This window comes from Grampus griseus (assembly GCF_964374135.1).
Source record: "Grampus griseus genome assembly, chromosome: 9".
In the NCBI taxonomy this organism is placed as follows: Eukaryota; Metazoa; Chordata; class Mammalia; order Artiodactyla; family Delphinidae; genus Grampus; species Grampus griseus.
Genome location: NC_139003.1, coordinates 18,953,928 through 18,970,412, shown reverse-complemented (window position 1 = coordinate 18,970,412; position 16,485 = coordinate 18,953,928). Strand labels below are relative to the sequence as shown.

The window sequence follows — 16,485 nt, the reverse complement described above, 5'->3', positions numbered from 1 at the left end:
CCACGTGGGGCTTTGGTCATTCCTACATCCCGTGTGTTCCTGAAATAGTCAAAGTAATAATCTAATGGCCCATATTGCCAATTGCAGATAATTGCATGGGAAAGTAAAGGAGCAAGTGAAAACAATCACAGAATGCGTCACACTTTGCTCTAGTCTCCAACCTCATCAGGATTTTATGTACTGATAGTAATTATACAGATAGCAGCAGCCGTCACTTAATTAGCAGTTGACTTTATGTCAGCCTCTGTGCTGAGCGCTTAACTTTTATTTCCTTATTTAATCATCAAAACAAATCCTGCATGTTATATCCATTTTTACAGAATACACAAATAAGATGAAGAGAAGCTAAGTAATCTGCCCAAGACTATACACTCGAGATCCAGACCCAGGAATACCTACTTTACGTGTCTTGCCCTTGGCCACTCCACTTCCCTAAACCTTTCCTCTCTGCAGTGACTGTGAGTGTGATTCGCCTCCTGGATGCCTAGGAAAGTTCTTATTCTGTGTCCTTCCTGCCCAAGAAAGGGCATTTTGCCATTTAATGTGATTGCTTCTCATTTTTTCCAGAGAAAAGAAGAGGCTGGTGAGACAGCCCTAATTTTTCTGTTTCATTCTCTTCTGCATGTTTTATGCCTTCTGAACAGTGAGGACCCTCACAGCTCCCAAAGCAGATTTGGAAACATGTTGAATGGGTCCCCTCAAGTTAGAGATGACACCATCAACCTGAATGTGTCATTTTAGACTGATGTGTGTGCTTTAGGGAATAAATGATTTGTATTCGAAAGAGATCATTCAGCTGAAAGTAATGGGAGCGCCTCCATCCGTGCTGCTCAGAGCAGTTTCATGTTTTAGGGGCACCAAAGACAAATAAGGGACTAGAAAAAAAGAAAAAGTGGATAATTTAGAGCCTCTGTCACTTTGTTTAGGAGCAGGTTAACTACTAAAAATCTCCTCCTAATAACTGGTAAAGATTTTGGAAATGCAAGAAGTACTTCTGCTCAGAAAACTCTTCTTCTAAGTCCCATTGAAAAGAATGAATAGCGTTTCTGATGATTGGTATATTTACTTGTTATTAAATTAATAACAGTGGTTGTCTTTCAGAGTCAGACCAAGGGGACCAAGATGCCCCTGGGTGGATGGTTTCTCTGAGGGTTAGATGAGATCAGAAGGACGCAACATAGTACGATGTGGTATTTGGAGATCTTAAAATTATAGCCATGGTTAACTATGTACTCTTTATTTCTTCATTTTTTTCCTGGCTTCTTCTACTCATTCTCTTCTTAAAAGATTTATTATATCTTGTTTTGGGTCAGGCTTTTATTTCCCTTCCCATGTTGATTACATCAATTAAGAAACCTCATTGCTGTTTGTCATGGCTTCTCAATTTCCACTTTCCTGGGTGATTGTGATAATCCCCTGTGCTCTCCTTCCTTCCCCCCACCCCCCGCCTCCACATGCCACAGAGGTTAATGGAATGTTTCACTGGTGATATGGAAGAACAACCACAATGTATTTATTTATTAAGTAAAGGAAACTCTTAATTAGGTTAAACGGCTAAACTTAAGGAACATTTATACACCAAACTTTAAATGTGGTCTAATTGGAAAGCAATTTATAAAATATAGTCTTTGATAAATGTCGATAATTTTTACACTAATTTAATTTTATTTGAGTAGCTAATATATTCACAGTTTTTAAAACAATCAAATGATTATAAAAAGTTATAATTGAAAAGTATATTCCCAGTCCTCTGCCAGGCCCCACCACCATCCCTTCTTCCTGTAGGTACTCACTTTTACTAGTTTTTTGTGAATCCCTCCAGGATGTCTTTATAATAAATAAATGAGGTTATATAATTCTTATATGCAGGTCAATATAGTAAATATGAACACTGCTAAATACCTTGCTTTTCTCACTTAACAATATATATCCTAGAGATCTTTTCATGTTGGTGCATCAAAAGCTTCCACGTTTGAGAGTTGGGGCTGCTGCCCAGTATTGCAGAATGTGTAGATTCACCATAGTTTATTTAACTGATCTCTCATTGATGGATTTTTTTGCATTGTTTCCAGTCTTTTGCCATAAAAACAGTGCTACACTGATCCCTGTACCCTGTACAAAGATCATCTCATCCATATTTAGATAACAGCTGTCGGAAGAATTTCCCAGAAGTGGGATTTCTGGGTCAAAGGAAATGCATTTGTAGTTTTGGATGATATAGTGCCAATTTGCCCTTCATGAGGGTTGTAACGTTTTTCACTCCCATCAGCAATATATGAGAATGGCTTTGTCCACACTTAAACCGACAGTGTGTTTTCAAACTTTTGGAATCTGGCTGATGCATGGGTATAAAAAATGGTATCTCACAATGGAATATTACTCAGCCATAGAAAGAAACGAAATTGAGTAATTTGTAGTGAGGTGGGTGGACCTAGAGACTGTCATACAGAGTGAAGTAAGTCAGAAAGAGAAAAACAAATACCGTATGCTAACACATATATATAGAATCTAAAAAAAGAAAAAATGGTTCTGAAGAAACTAGGGGCAGGACAGGAATAAAGACGCAGACGTAGAGAATGGACTTGAGGACACGGGGAGGGGGAAGGGTAAGCTGGGACGAAGTGAGAGAGTGGCATGGACATATATACACTACCAAATGTAAAATAGATAGCTAGTGGGAAGCAGCCGCATAGCACAGGGAGATCAGCTGGGTGCTTTGTGACCACCTAGAGGGGTGGGATAGGGAGGGTGGGAGGGAGGGAGACACAAGAGGGAAGGGACATGGGGATATATGTATAACTGATTCACTTTGTTATGAAGCAGAAACTAACACACCATTGTAAAGCAATTATATTCCAATAAAGATGTTAAAAATAAATAAATAAATAATAAAAATACATTAATTACCAAAAAAATGGTATCTCAGTATAGTTCATTTTTCTCATTATGAATGAAGTTAAAACTTTTGGTGTGTTTAATGGTCACTTACTGTAAATTGTCGTTTCATGTCTTTTGATCATTTTTCTACCATGTTCTTTGTTTTTTTTACTAACTGTCATCTGTGACATAAGTTGCACATATATATTCCCAGTTAGTCATTCATTTTTTTGTCTTTATTTCATGTGATTCTGTTTCCTTTTATTTCGCTTCTACACTTTTGAGAAAAATTTAAAGTACGAGGCCACTCTTACTTTGCAAAGCATTGTGGAACTGTAAAACTCACCATGCAAAGCAATATTAATCAATGGGAAAAATCACAATTGTTTCATGACTTTAAAATTTTTTGTGAAAACATTAAAAATTCTCTACTGTCAGTTACAAATATATACAGAAATGAAAAGTAGAACTAATATGTATTCATACACTGTAACATTAGAAACACTGAGAATTAAAGTGTTTTCTTCGTAAATCTTACCAAGAGTAATTTGAACAGTGCATGCCACCTTCTTTTTGGGTACTTTATGATACACAGTGAGCATCTTTTCTGTGCGTTGGTGAAATGTCATACTTCCTTCTCAGTTTAGATCAGCTGCCAGCATTTAATTCTTTGCTTTTCAATGTCATGAAACATCTCCAAGGGTTCCTTTAAGGTAACATTTTTTGCCTACATCCCTTCCCCTGGGGTGTCTTCATCTCTTTTATCACAATCATTTTCTCTTTTAAGGTCAGTAAGTCCGCCTTTACTCTGGCTGCAGATACCTCTCGAATGGGGCCAGTGTCGATGTTCCCAGGGTCAGTTATTTCTTCTGTAAATCCATTTACATTCAGTTCAAATGTCGCTCCCAGTGTTACTTTCAGGGTTTTTTTTCCCCTGTACTTTTAGGTGTTTGGGCCAATTCATTTTTTCAGTTATCCATTTTTGTAAACTGTCACATGGGTCTATCACTGAGAGACAAGGAGACAACACAGCTACACACTTTGCTGTCTGTCCATGAACTGCGTAATGGATGTGCAGTGACCAATCACTGCTTGACTTTGAAAGAAGTGACATGTTTGATCATTGATTATGATAAACATTAATTATTTACATAGAGATTTCTTAACATACTGTGGTAACTGGAATTCAAATCTTGTTGTACTGGTGTTATTCACTAAACTTTAGTAACTTCCATTTGTGCATATCAGAACCATGAAAGCAGGAACTGCCAGTGTAGAAAAGTACAAAGAATAACATAACAAATATCTGCATACTCATCTCTGAGTTTTGACAGTTAACATTCTGCTATGTGTGCTTTAAGTGTTTTTAATAAAGGAAATTGATCATTACAAATAAGGTTAAAGTTCTCCTTTGCCCCCACCTCCCATCCTGTTTCCTTTCATAACCTCCCAACAGCATCATAAATTTAAATACTATCCTTTCTTTTTCTCTCTTTTTAGAAGTTCTATCTACACGTATAAAGATCCTAGTAAGAAATATGCAGTATTTGGGATGTACTTTGCATCATAATTTGGTTTTTTGTGTAATGCTTTCTTTTGCTTCTTATATTCTTATTTCCTTCTTGAATTAATAAAAAATATTTTTGTCTCTCCTCTTTTCCCCCTAGTGTGGAATTTTTGTTTCTGTTTCATCCTATTTCTATTGAATAAGTGAAATAACTTGTGTTAGAAAAAACTAATATGTAGATGGAAAATAGAGTGACCTGCTCTTGTTGAGAATTCTGGTAATTTCCCCACATCTCTCCATGGAAGCAGCAAAAGTCAGAGATACCCACGTGTGTTTGGTCATATTTCTGTAGCTATCTTTCTGATACACTTAACAGTGGTTGTGCTCTGTTTGTCTTTCAGATTCATTCAGGAGATAGAGCACGCCCTGGGACTTGGCCCGGCCAAACAGTGTCCTCTTCGAGAGTTTCTCACCGTGTACATCAAAAACATCTTCCTCCATCAGGTCTTGGCTGAGATCAACAAGGAGATTGAAGGAGTCACGAAAACATCTGACCCCCTGAAGATCCTAGCTAATGCAGACACCATGAAAGTGCTGGGGGTGCAGCGGCCTCTCCTACAGGTAATCACATCCTTTGAACTTACTATTTTTATCTGCAGTTTTCATTGACTTGGCAAGAACCACAAATTGAAAAAAGAAGGAGAAGAGTTACCATCTGTTTCCATATTCATCAGGGACAAAACAAGAGGAAATAAATTAAACAGGCACCAGGGAAATTAAGGACTAGTGTAGAGATAATGGAAATTCCTGAAGATCTTTAAGAAAAAAGTGGTTAGCTTTGAATATGGGAGATGGTGAGTCTCATTAACATGCAGGCAACTCCTCATTATTGGCCTGGAATTTGTCCTTGAAAAGAACTCTCTTTCCAATGGTGAATGCATCCTGGAGTAGAAGGACTTATAGGAAGGAAGTTATTCTGCCTAACCTCAATTACCAACAGTAAACCCTCTGTACCATTTGAGGGCTGACTTACCGTATGTAACTTGGCTAGGTCACAGTGAATTTGAACCCACCCAAAAAACTGGCTTTTAAAAGTCAGATCATTTATTAATTTAAGTGATGATCATCTTAATATGAAAATTTTACTTTCATTGTATAAAGACATGGTTTCTGGACAACAGAAATAAGATAATTTGTCAGATGTATGGATTAATAGACTTGAGGTGTTTGTTTTATATGCTTTAAGCCAGTGACTTAGAGGTAAATATAAGACTAAAAGAAAATTACTATGAATTTCAATTCTGGCTATACGTTAATTATTATTACACTGTAATTGAATCTTTATAGTGTTTCTTCATTTAAGAGAATGATGGGTACAATAGCATAGTTTTATGTAAGTTGCATGGTATGAGGATATCTCAAAATGTAGAAGACTTGAGATCTTCAAAGAGAAGTTCTATAAGTGATACATATATATATAGTTGCTTCAGTTGCCTGCCTTCACCTGCTTTTATATATGTCTTCCTTGGTTCTTCCTTCTTTGTACATTAGAATTAATAGAAATGCTGGCCCTTTCATAGGGAAATGTCCTAGTTGTGAGCATTCTTTTTTTATAAGCAAATTCTTCTATGGTATTGAGAAAATAGAATAGAGGCATTCACTTCTACCAGAACTTGAACAGTAGCATCACACCCAGGAAAGTGTTCATTTGCATTGCCTGAGTTTATGTTAGATGTGTTCCTAGTGAGGATCTGTACTGAGTATGGGATGCAGAGAAGGAAGAATAGCAAACGCATGTGCTCACTCATCCCATCCGTCTGCTGGATTACTCTTCCACTGGCTCTTTGCATGGCCGGCATCTTCTCTTGGTGCCTGTTCAAACGTCCCCTCCACAGGGAAGCTTTTCCTAACTATCCTGCCTAAGTAGGTCCCCTTCCTTGGTTATTCTCCATCCCCCCCCCCGCCCCCACCTCCTGCTCCGAATCTGTCTGTTCTCAACACTGAAGCCAAACTATGAACTGTGTCACCAAAACTCCCTTGCCAATGACTTGTGATCAGGTTCTGCCAATAGGAAGCACTAGCAGGAGATTGGAGGGTGAAAGGAGAAAGAGGTTGGGTTCTTATCTCCTTCCTTTCCACTTTGGATCATAGTTTTGTCTTTGGGTGCCTCCCTCTGTCACCAGAGGTCCTGCCAGGCGACACTTCCTGTATGGCTTCAGCTCTCACTGGACGCTGGTAACACCGTCTCTCCTCCTTGGCCCTTGATGATAGCTTTCTGCTGTTACTGGTGTCTGGGTGCCTGAGCGTCCCTTGTTGCTTCTTTCAGTGCTGCCTGTACCTCTGTCAGTCATCTTTTCATTAATATTTCTTCAGTTAGTCATCTGAATGGAATTCTGTTTTTTGTTAGGATCATGAATAGATCTCCCCAGTTAGTCACTATTTTAACATTTTAATTTTTTTTCCTTCTTAGCACAACTATAATCATTTATTTTCTAGCTTGTTGATTTCCTATCTTTTCCCACTAGAAATTAAGTTCCAAAAGTATAGTACAGTATCAGGCAGTAGGAAGACACTCGATAGCTTGTTGAATGAATGTTTATGTGTGTTGGTGGGTGGGTGGGTGGATGGATGGATGGGTGGATGGATGGATGGGTGGATGGACACAGTGAATAAATTTTGAGAGTCTTAACTGCAGAGTCAGAGTGGGAAGATGAGAAAGAGAGTGACAAAAACTTGTTTACATTTATCTTATGTCTGACAATATCATTAACATCCTCTCCATCAGAAAACCTCTCAGTATGTATATCCCTCAAGGGTCATGCCGTATGCTGCACAGAGCAACTTTAATATGCTTAGCGTACTAAATGTAAGAGAAATAATGCACTACAGAGTGAATCTGGGAACTAAAGATGCTGGCTCATTAAACATGATGATTTTCAACTTGAGTAACAAAGACAGATTAGAACTCCACTAGTTGACTACAGTCTGGGCCATGTCAGGGCCACACACTGCTGGCTAAATGGCATCTCTGGGCAGCCTACCGATGTGCTTGTCAAGTCACTCATAACCTCATCACCAGCCATTTGTACATGTTGCTACACCTCTTGTTCTTTAAGTCAGTTACTCCATTCTGAGGCTATGTAAGAACTCCAACTTTACCTCTCCTCTCTTTGACCTTGTCAAGATATGATAGTTATATGTAAGTGAGTAAGTCTTAAAACTAAGGCCATGCAAGTTATCAACCTCCAAATATGTTTACAGAGCCCAAACACCTGCTTTCTTATTTGGTTATTTTGTTGTCCTCTCTTTCTTCATAAAAATTTTATAAGAATGCAAATTAGTTAGACCATATCAGTAAATTTGTTTAATATTGTCAGTTATGAGGTTACAAAAGCAAGTGAAGAGGTGGTTATTTTCCTTTCCCATCTTGAGAAAGTCTCTTGCTTTGTAATGATTGTAAATTGTTTTCAAACATAATTTCCCATGCTCAAATTTCAATGTTTCTTAAATGTGTTTCAGTGTCACCTTGATATTTTTATTCTCAGCTAATTAGACGTAACTAAAGAAAAATAATGGAGAAATTATTCTCAACCATTTTAGCTGAGAATACAAAACAATTGTTAAGAAGGGAGCTTGAAGAAATATATGTATGTGTGAAAAATGCAGGCGGGTTAAGTATTCAATTACATGTCCTTCAAAGTCATTCCCTCTGCTAGACTGTTGTTTGGTCACAGAGTGGAAGGGATCGTGCCTTTCCCCGGAGGCAGCACCCAGTGTCATGAAGCATCAGCCCAACTGGATTCTCCACAGAGAGTGGACAGACAGCTGTCTCAGTGCTGCTTCCATCTACTTATCTGGTGATGTGCAGACGCAGAAAACCCCAGGACATTTTGTCCTTTCCTCTTTGAAATGACATTGGTCAGGATAAACAGTCGGTTATAAGGGGGCATTTACTTGAGTGATAATGTAGTTTTGCATTGGTAGTTTTACTTTCTAGGCACAGAATTCATAGGAGGGAAGGAAGGAAGGAAATAGGAAGGAAGAAATTACAAGCACCATTTTATAGGTGAAACAACTGTGCAGATGCCCAAAGTGATAGTAGTAACAGTGGAAGTCTAATGGTGGTAATGATAGCATTCATAATAGTAAATAGTAGTAATGGTGACAACTAACACTTTAAAACATCTACTGTGAGCCAGACACTACTGAGTGCTTTATATGTATTGACTTGTAAATGTTTTATATGCATTGACAACAGCTTTGTGAAGGTGGCATTCTTATTATAAGGAGGAGACTGAGAAACAATGAAATTAAATAACTTGCCCATCCATAGTCACCTAGCTAGCAACGCTAGAACTGTAATTCAAACCCAGGCGACCCAACCCTGGATCCCGTGCGGTAACCTCTTTGTTACTAGTCTGCTGTGAGATGGGCAGAGTTTGAGAGTAAGCATTTAGACCATTTAGACACTTTTTTTTTTTTTTTAGCAATTTGACATTGTCTGTTGAACCTAACAGTAAAAAATTGGGACTTGTGTTTTTATCACCGGGTTTTTAAAAATTTCTTTTTTCCAGTAGTTCATTTTTATTTATTTTATAAAAGTATACATCTGTGACAGACTGGGGGTATGGGGGAGAGTCTGGAACCAGACTCTCACCATAGCCAGAGATGTACTGCTCTAAATCCGTATATTGCCTCACAGGAGTAGAAGTGTAAAACCAACCGTCTTTCTTGCCTCAGCGTCTAAACCACTTTCCAACAGATGGAATAGCTCGGATATTTGTTACAGATGGTTCCCTCCTAAATCCCCAGCTCCTGCAACCATGCCTGCTATAGAGAAAGCAATGTTGAATAAATGGCTGAGTGAATGAAAATGAATGAATGAATGATGACTTCCTTAGTACAAGGGCATGGGTGTGCGTGTTTTGCCCCATGGTGTAAGATTCATGGTCTTGGGTTTAAGATTCATGACAATGTTTAAATTAAAATGTCATAGATCTTATGCCTCTGATGCTCTCAGATAGAAGCAGGATGGACTATACTTCATGCTCTTACCATCTGCGAGGCCTCTATTACCATCGCTTTTTCTGCAAAATGGCTCCATCCATTGCAAGACAAAGTATACTGATGCAAATTAAAGAAATCCATTAAGAGAAATTCCTCATTTCTCTTGAGTCAGATCTTCTGGCATTCCGGACATGGAGCTATGGAAACAATTGATTGTTTGAAGTGGATACTCCCTCATGCCTTATATGTAACAGGCATCTACCAACTGTTCATTTATCAGACATGAGGAAAAATTCCCTCAGTTCCCTAGTTTATCACTGTTTGGGGAATGTAATTTATTCTTCTTTAGTATCTCCACCCAAAAAAGGGGAGGGGGGACTAATGCTTAAGTTTTTTAATCCCTTACCTATCACATAGCTGAATGGACATCTGTATGAACAAAAAATACAAGTAAAGTTTTCTCCCCTACCTCCCAGTGGAATACCCGGTATCCTTGTTACTTAGTGGTCTGTGGACGGGAACATCAGACTCTGAGTCAGAATCTGCATATGTACGGCATCCCCAGGTGCTTTGTATGTACATAAGACTTTGAGAAGCACGGCCTTGTACCAGTGCAACACCAGGTGTGATCCATGGACGGGCAGCATCCACATCACATGAGCTTGTGGGAAATGCAGATTCCTGAACCTCCCTCCACTCCGGGATGGGGTGCAGGAATCTCTGGTCTAACTAGCCCTCTAGTTGATTTTAATAGAGACAGAACTTTTAGAAGCATTGTCTTAATGCCAGCGTTTCCAGCTGGAGGTTAGGAAATGGGGCTCTAACACTGGACTCTTAGCCTTGAGACAAACAACAGTAGTTAACTTCAAAAAGCTATTCAGCTTTGTTTCATACAGGCACAGAAATTGTAAAAACAATATTTGCAGCAGCAGCAGCGGAAGCTGCTTCCTAGTCTAGCACGTTGCTGAATTTTGCAAAGTTCTTTCTAGACACAGGATGAGACTACGTTTTCTGGCTCATGTAGGGCAATGTGAGACAGAGACAGCTTTCCTAATGCTTTGGCTTCTGTTCCCCCATCATTGGAGGAAAAAAAAAAACATAAGCTGTGCAAGTCAAAAATTTTAGGCAATCTTGAAACATTTAAAGCATATTTTCATTTTCCTCATTGCCCCAGTATGTGTCAGAGCACATCTGAGAAGTCAGATGGTTAGAGGTGGGCTGCAAACCCCACACTCCCATCTCTTCCTCATCCTCCTGTGCTTTCGCTGGCTACCTGGGGGGGTGTGGTTCTCAACAATACCCATTAGAATCACCCAGGAGCTCTCTGAACACACCTAGATCCCATCCCAGAGCTTTGGTTCGGTTGGTCAGGGGTGGGGCCTGGGCATCCAGGTGTTATAAGCTGCCCAGATGATCCCGACATATGCAGCCCGAATTAGTGCCGCTGGCCTGGATCTTTCTACTCCATAGAATCAGTTATTGCCCTGAGAGGAAGTACAAAAAAATTATAATTGAGGCATTCTTTAATTCACTTAGGTTTGTAACAGAGGGCTCTGTTTGATACTTTGAATCAAGCTTGATCCATAAGTCTTAGAATCAGATACAAATAGATTGAAATCCCAGACATTTCAATGGATAATTTTGTGGTCAGGACCAAATTGCTAACCTCTCCGTATCTATTTCCTCCTCTATAAAACAAGAATAATAAAATCTGTGTCCTAGGAACACATCATTTCTAAGGTGTAGGCGGAGTAATGGTGGTAGAACACATCACCTTCGTTGCCCGTGTCACAGACATCTGGACTTCAGCATTGCCCGCTGTTACCGGCTACCCGCCTGCTCCCTGACTCTCACCTTCATAGACTTCTGATTTGTACTGACGGTGCTTCTGCACCCCTGCCATCTCTTTGTAGATTTCAGCCTGCATCTCCTCTTATCACTAACTTGCTGCTTACTCACTCCTGTTCTTTGTGCTCTAAGACCCACCTATAACTTCTGTTTCCACTACCCTAGAGTGACAGCAGGAGATGGTATTGTTTCACTTCCTTTCTCTTTTTCCTGGACTTGCCCGCTGATCATTCGTTAGCAGCAGAGGCAACATGCAGTATTTATGACCATTAAAGCTACTATAGGCTTCCCTGGTGGCGCAGTGGTTGAGAGCCCGCCTGCCGATGCAGGGGACACGGGTTCGTGCCCCAGTCCGGGAAGATCCCACATGCCACGGAGCAGCTGGGCCTGTGAGCCATGGCCGCTGAGCCTGCGCGTCTGGAGCCTGTGCTCCGCAACGGGAGAGGCCACAGCAGTGAGAGGCCCGCGAACCGCCAAAAAAAAAAAAAAAAAGCTACTATGTTCATTTCCTAGGGCAAACATAACAAGTTACCACAAACTAGGTGGCTTAAAAAGCAGAAATTGATGTTCTCATAGTTATGGAGGCCAGGAGCCACATTCCCTCCAAAGGCTCTAGAGTAAGACCCTTCCCTGCTTCTTCCATCTTCTGGTGGTCCTGGTACTTCTTGACTTCTGGAAGTATAACTCTGATCTCTGCCTCCATCCTAACATGGGCTTCTCCCATGTTCTCCATTTTTCCATTTCTGGCTCTTATAAGGACACTCTCATTGGATTTAGGGCTCACCTTAATCCAGCATGATCTCACCTCAACCCTAACCTTAATTCTATCTACAAAGACCCTATTTCCAAGTTAAGATCACATTCTGAGATTGTGTGTGGAATGTTGGGAGGACACTATTCATCCCACTACACCTAATAATTGGAAGCAAATTATATAGAATGCAACATATTCACCTTGCTATATTTTCCTTGAAAACCCTCTGGCAGGAAGCAGTGTAGCAGTATTGCTGTTAAGGCAATAGGGCCAAGGTGGTCTAAACTCTAGGTGTCAGGAAGGTTCCAAATGAAAGATTTTGGTAGGTTGAATGATCGCTGGAGCTCTGGTTAAGCCTTACTGAAAGTTGGTAGACACAGCTGCTTACAGTGTAATGATTTGCCATTACACTGATGCCCAAGCCTGTTATTTCCCCAGCTACGCCAAGGTACTGCCGGCAACCTCTTGTTCGTTTCCCAGGGAAGTGTGGCCAGCAGCAATAGCATATGGTTTCATCATATCAAATTATGTTAATATGAAGAATGTTGGATTTGAGTGGTATTTGCATTGCGGCCAGTTGTTGCCACTGCACTCCATGGTGCACAATAGATTTAGCTTTTATTAGCCTAAATAGATTAGTCCCGTTTAAGGTCTGTAGGAAGTCATCATGAAAATCATTAAATGGAAAAAAGAGCTGATCAATTGATTTTTTTTTTTTTTCTCCCCTGTAAGCTCTGAGAGTTGGTGCTAATGGTCTCACCATGCTAAAATAAGTCTTAGAACCAAGATGCCTTGGGGTCTAAGCTGATTCTTCAGTGTTTACCTAACCCGAAAGAAATACTAACACAGTGTGGGGGTTTGATTTTCTTTAAATGTTACTTAATAAAGGTAAAATAAAAGTAAAATAAAATATTCACCAGCAATATTGTTTGGGTTCTTCATGACACATGAAGGCCTCAAGTAACCAACCAACTAGTGGTTGCTTCAGGTTTTATCCAGGAAGATGCAGTAGAAGATGCCTTTGTTCTTGTCTTTGGTTGTTCAGATTGTCACCGTGGCTTTCAACACTCACCTGTCTATTTCTGAGACAGCTGAGCAAATTAAGTCTTTCAGTACTAATGGGGACTTTGGGAATCTCATAACATTCATCTGTGTCTTCAGATTCTTATCAAGTTGTGTTATTTTTGTATGATTAATTCTATTACTAGTTTAATACTTTTTATTTTTCATAGAATTTTTGTTGTGATTCTTCATAGCCATTCAGGAAATGTAAATTTCATCATGGCATGGTGGGAAAAGCATATAAAATGGGGATCTGGTCTTGTCAATCCAGTGACCTTAGACAAGCCCAAGCCACTTATCTTCCCTGAACTTCACGTCCCTCATATAGAATGAGAATGATGCTAGCTCAAACAACCTCATAAGATGAAGGTGAGGAGTACAATGAGATCATGTGTTCAGCAGGGCTTTCTGAACTGCTCTACATATTGAGTTGTTGTCTCATAATTGTTATTATTATTGGTCCACACACCCACATGATCATTCAGAAAATCCATTAGCATCAAAGGGAATGATGCTTACACCTACAGAAATGAAAAATATTTCCTATTACATGAAAGGCTTCACTAGTTTTTACCAATAGTTTGTTTCATACATGATTAGACAACCAACATAAGAATCCAGCAATTTTTTTCCCACAGTTTATCGTGAGAATATTTGAAACATCTAAAAAGACTGAAAAAAAACACCCGCACACTCACCATCAGGATTCTACAGTTAACACTTTACTGAATTGGTTTCATAGCATAACCAAACCTGGTCATTTGAATTCTTTTTCAGCCATCCCAGAAATGAATTCCCAATCATTCCCTAAGCACTTTACCATGGTTTTTAATATCTTACTTAGGAAATCTGAACATAAAGGGAAGTAAATTAAGTGGGAAAGTAGTTGCTTTAAGAGTGTTCAATTTCTAAAAGTACCCATTCTGACGTTTCCTTTAAATGGTGTCATGGAACAGGCAATTGACCAACTCATGCTTGTGATTAATCTATAAGTACTGCCTTTACCGACATGATGCTACCAGGGAACTTGCCCTCATAACTGTTGATGAAAAAGGCTCTGAAGTGAGCAAATGAGAGATGATTTTTATTTACAGGCAGAATAAGCACGTAATATGATCAACTTGAATTTTACAAATATCTTTATAGCCTTATCTCCAGATGGAGAAGAAATAGGACCTTGTCTCATTGGCTGGTTTTCTTAGAAAGTCCCTGGTTAACTAGACTTCTATCAGTAACTTTTTGCAAATCAAGAAGGGGAGGGGAGAAAAAGTGTGTGTGTGTGTGTGTGTGTGTATGTGTGTGTGAAAACATATATATATTTCAACTAACTTCTTTTTTTTTAACATCTTTATTGGAGTATAATTGCTTTACAATGGTGTGTTACTTTCTGCTTTATAACAAAGTGAATCAGTTATACATATACACATGTTCCCATATCTCTTCCCTCTTCCGTCTCCCTCCCTCCCACCCCTCTAGGTGGTCACAAACCACCGAGCTGATCTCCCTGTGCTATGTGGCTGCTTCCCACTAGCTATCTGTTTTACGTTTGGTAGTGTATATATGTCCATGCCACTCTCTCACTTTGTCACAATTTACCCTTCCCGCGCCCTATATCCTCACGTCCGTTCTCTAGTAGATCTGTGTCTTTATTCCCGTCTTACCCCTAGGTTCTTCATAACCTTTTTTTTTCTTAGATTCCATATATATGTGTTAGCATATGGTATTTGTTTTTCTCTTTCTGACTTACTTCACTCTGTATGACAGACTCTAGGTCATCCACCTCAATACAAATATCTCAATTTCGTTTCTTTTTATGGTTGAGTAATATTCCATTGTACATATGTGCCATATCTTTATCCATTCATCTGTCAGTGGACACTTAGGTTGCTTCCATGATCTGGCTGTTGTAAACAGTGCTGCAGTGAACATTTTGGTACATGACTCTTTTTGAATTATGGTTTTCTCAGGGTATATGCCCAGTAGTGGGATTGCTGGGTCGTATGGTAGTTCTATTTTTGTTTTTTAAGGAACCTCCATACTGTTCCCCATAGTGGCTGTATCAATTTACATTCCCACCAGTAGTACAAGAGGGTTCCCTTTTCTCCACACCCTCTCCAGCATTTATTGTTTGTAGATTTTTTGATGATGGCCATTCTGACCAGTATGAGATGATATCTTGTTGTAGTTTTGATTTGCATTTCTCTAACGATTAATGATGTTGAGCATTCTTTCATGTGTTTGTTGGCAATCTGTATATCTTCTTTGGAGAAATGTCTATTTAGGTCTTCTGCCCATTTTTGGATTGGGTTGTTTGTTTTTTTGTTATTGAGCTATCTGAGCTGCTTGTAAATCTTGGAGATTAATCCTTTGTCAGTTGCTTCATTTGCAAATATTTTCTCCCATTGTGAGGGTTGTCTTTTGATCTTGTTTATGGTTTCCTTTGCTGTGCAGAAGCTTTTAAGTTTCATTAGATCCCATTTCTTTATTTTTGTTTTTATTTCCATTTCTCTAGGACGTGGGTCAAAAAGGATCTTGCTATGGTTTATGTCATAGAGTGTTCTGCCTATGTTTTCCTCTAAGAGTTTGATAGTGTCTGGCCTTACATTTAGGTCTTTAATCCATTTTGAGTTTATTTTTGTGGATGGTGTTAGGGAGTGTTCTAATTTCATACTTTTACATGTACCTGTCCATTTTTCCCAGCACCACTTATTGAAGAGGCTGTCTTTTCTCCACTGTATATTCTTGCCTCCTTTATCAAAGATAAGGTGACCCTATGTGCATGGGTTTATCTCTGGGCTTTCTATCCTGTTCAATTGATCTATATTTCTGTTTTTGTGCCAGTACCATACTGTCTTGATTACTGTAGCTTAGTAGTATAGACTGAAGTCAGGGAGCCTGATTCCTCCGGCTCCATTTTTCGTTCTCAAGATTGCTTTGGCTATTCGGAGTCTTTTGTGTTTCCATACAGATTGTGAAAGTTTTTGTTCTAGTTCTGTGAAAAATGCCAGTGGTAGTTTGATAGGGATTGCATTGACTCTGTAGATTGCTTTGGGTACTAGAGTCATTTTCACAATGTTGATTCTTACAGTCCAAGAACATGTTATATTTCTCCATCTATTTGTATCAGCTTTAATTTCTTTCATCAGTGTCTTATAATTTTCTGAATACAGGTCTTTTGTCTCCTTAGGTAGGTTTATTTCTAGATATTTTATTCTTTTTGTTGCAATGGTAAATGGGAGTGTTTTCTTATTTCACTTTCAGATTTTTCACCATTAGTGTATAGGAATGCCAGAGATTTCTGTGAATTAATTTTGGATCCTGCTACTTTACCAAATTCATTGATTAGCTCTAGTATTTTTCTGGTAGTATCTTTAGGATTCTCTGTGTAGAGTATCATGTCATCTGTAAACAGTGACAGCTTTACTTCTTC

The 16,485-nt window shown here is 39.1% G+C and overlaps 1 protein-coding gene across 1 annotated transcript in view; it reads left to right on the top strand.

Annotated features, from left to right (window-relative positions):
* EXOC4 (exocyst complex component 4) overlaps positions 1-16,485 on the top strand; it is an 810,848-nt gene that overhangs the window by 567,704 nt on the left and 226,659 nt on the right. The window contains exon 11 of the mRNA XM_082661558.1: positions 4,786-5,005. Within this exon, the coding sequence (XP_082517684.1) occupies positions 4,786-5,005 (220 nt within the window). The remainder of the gene's footprint in view (positions 1-4,785; positions 5,006-16,485) is intronic.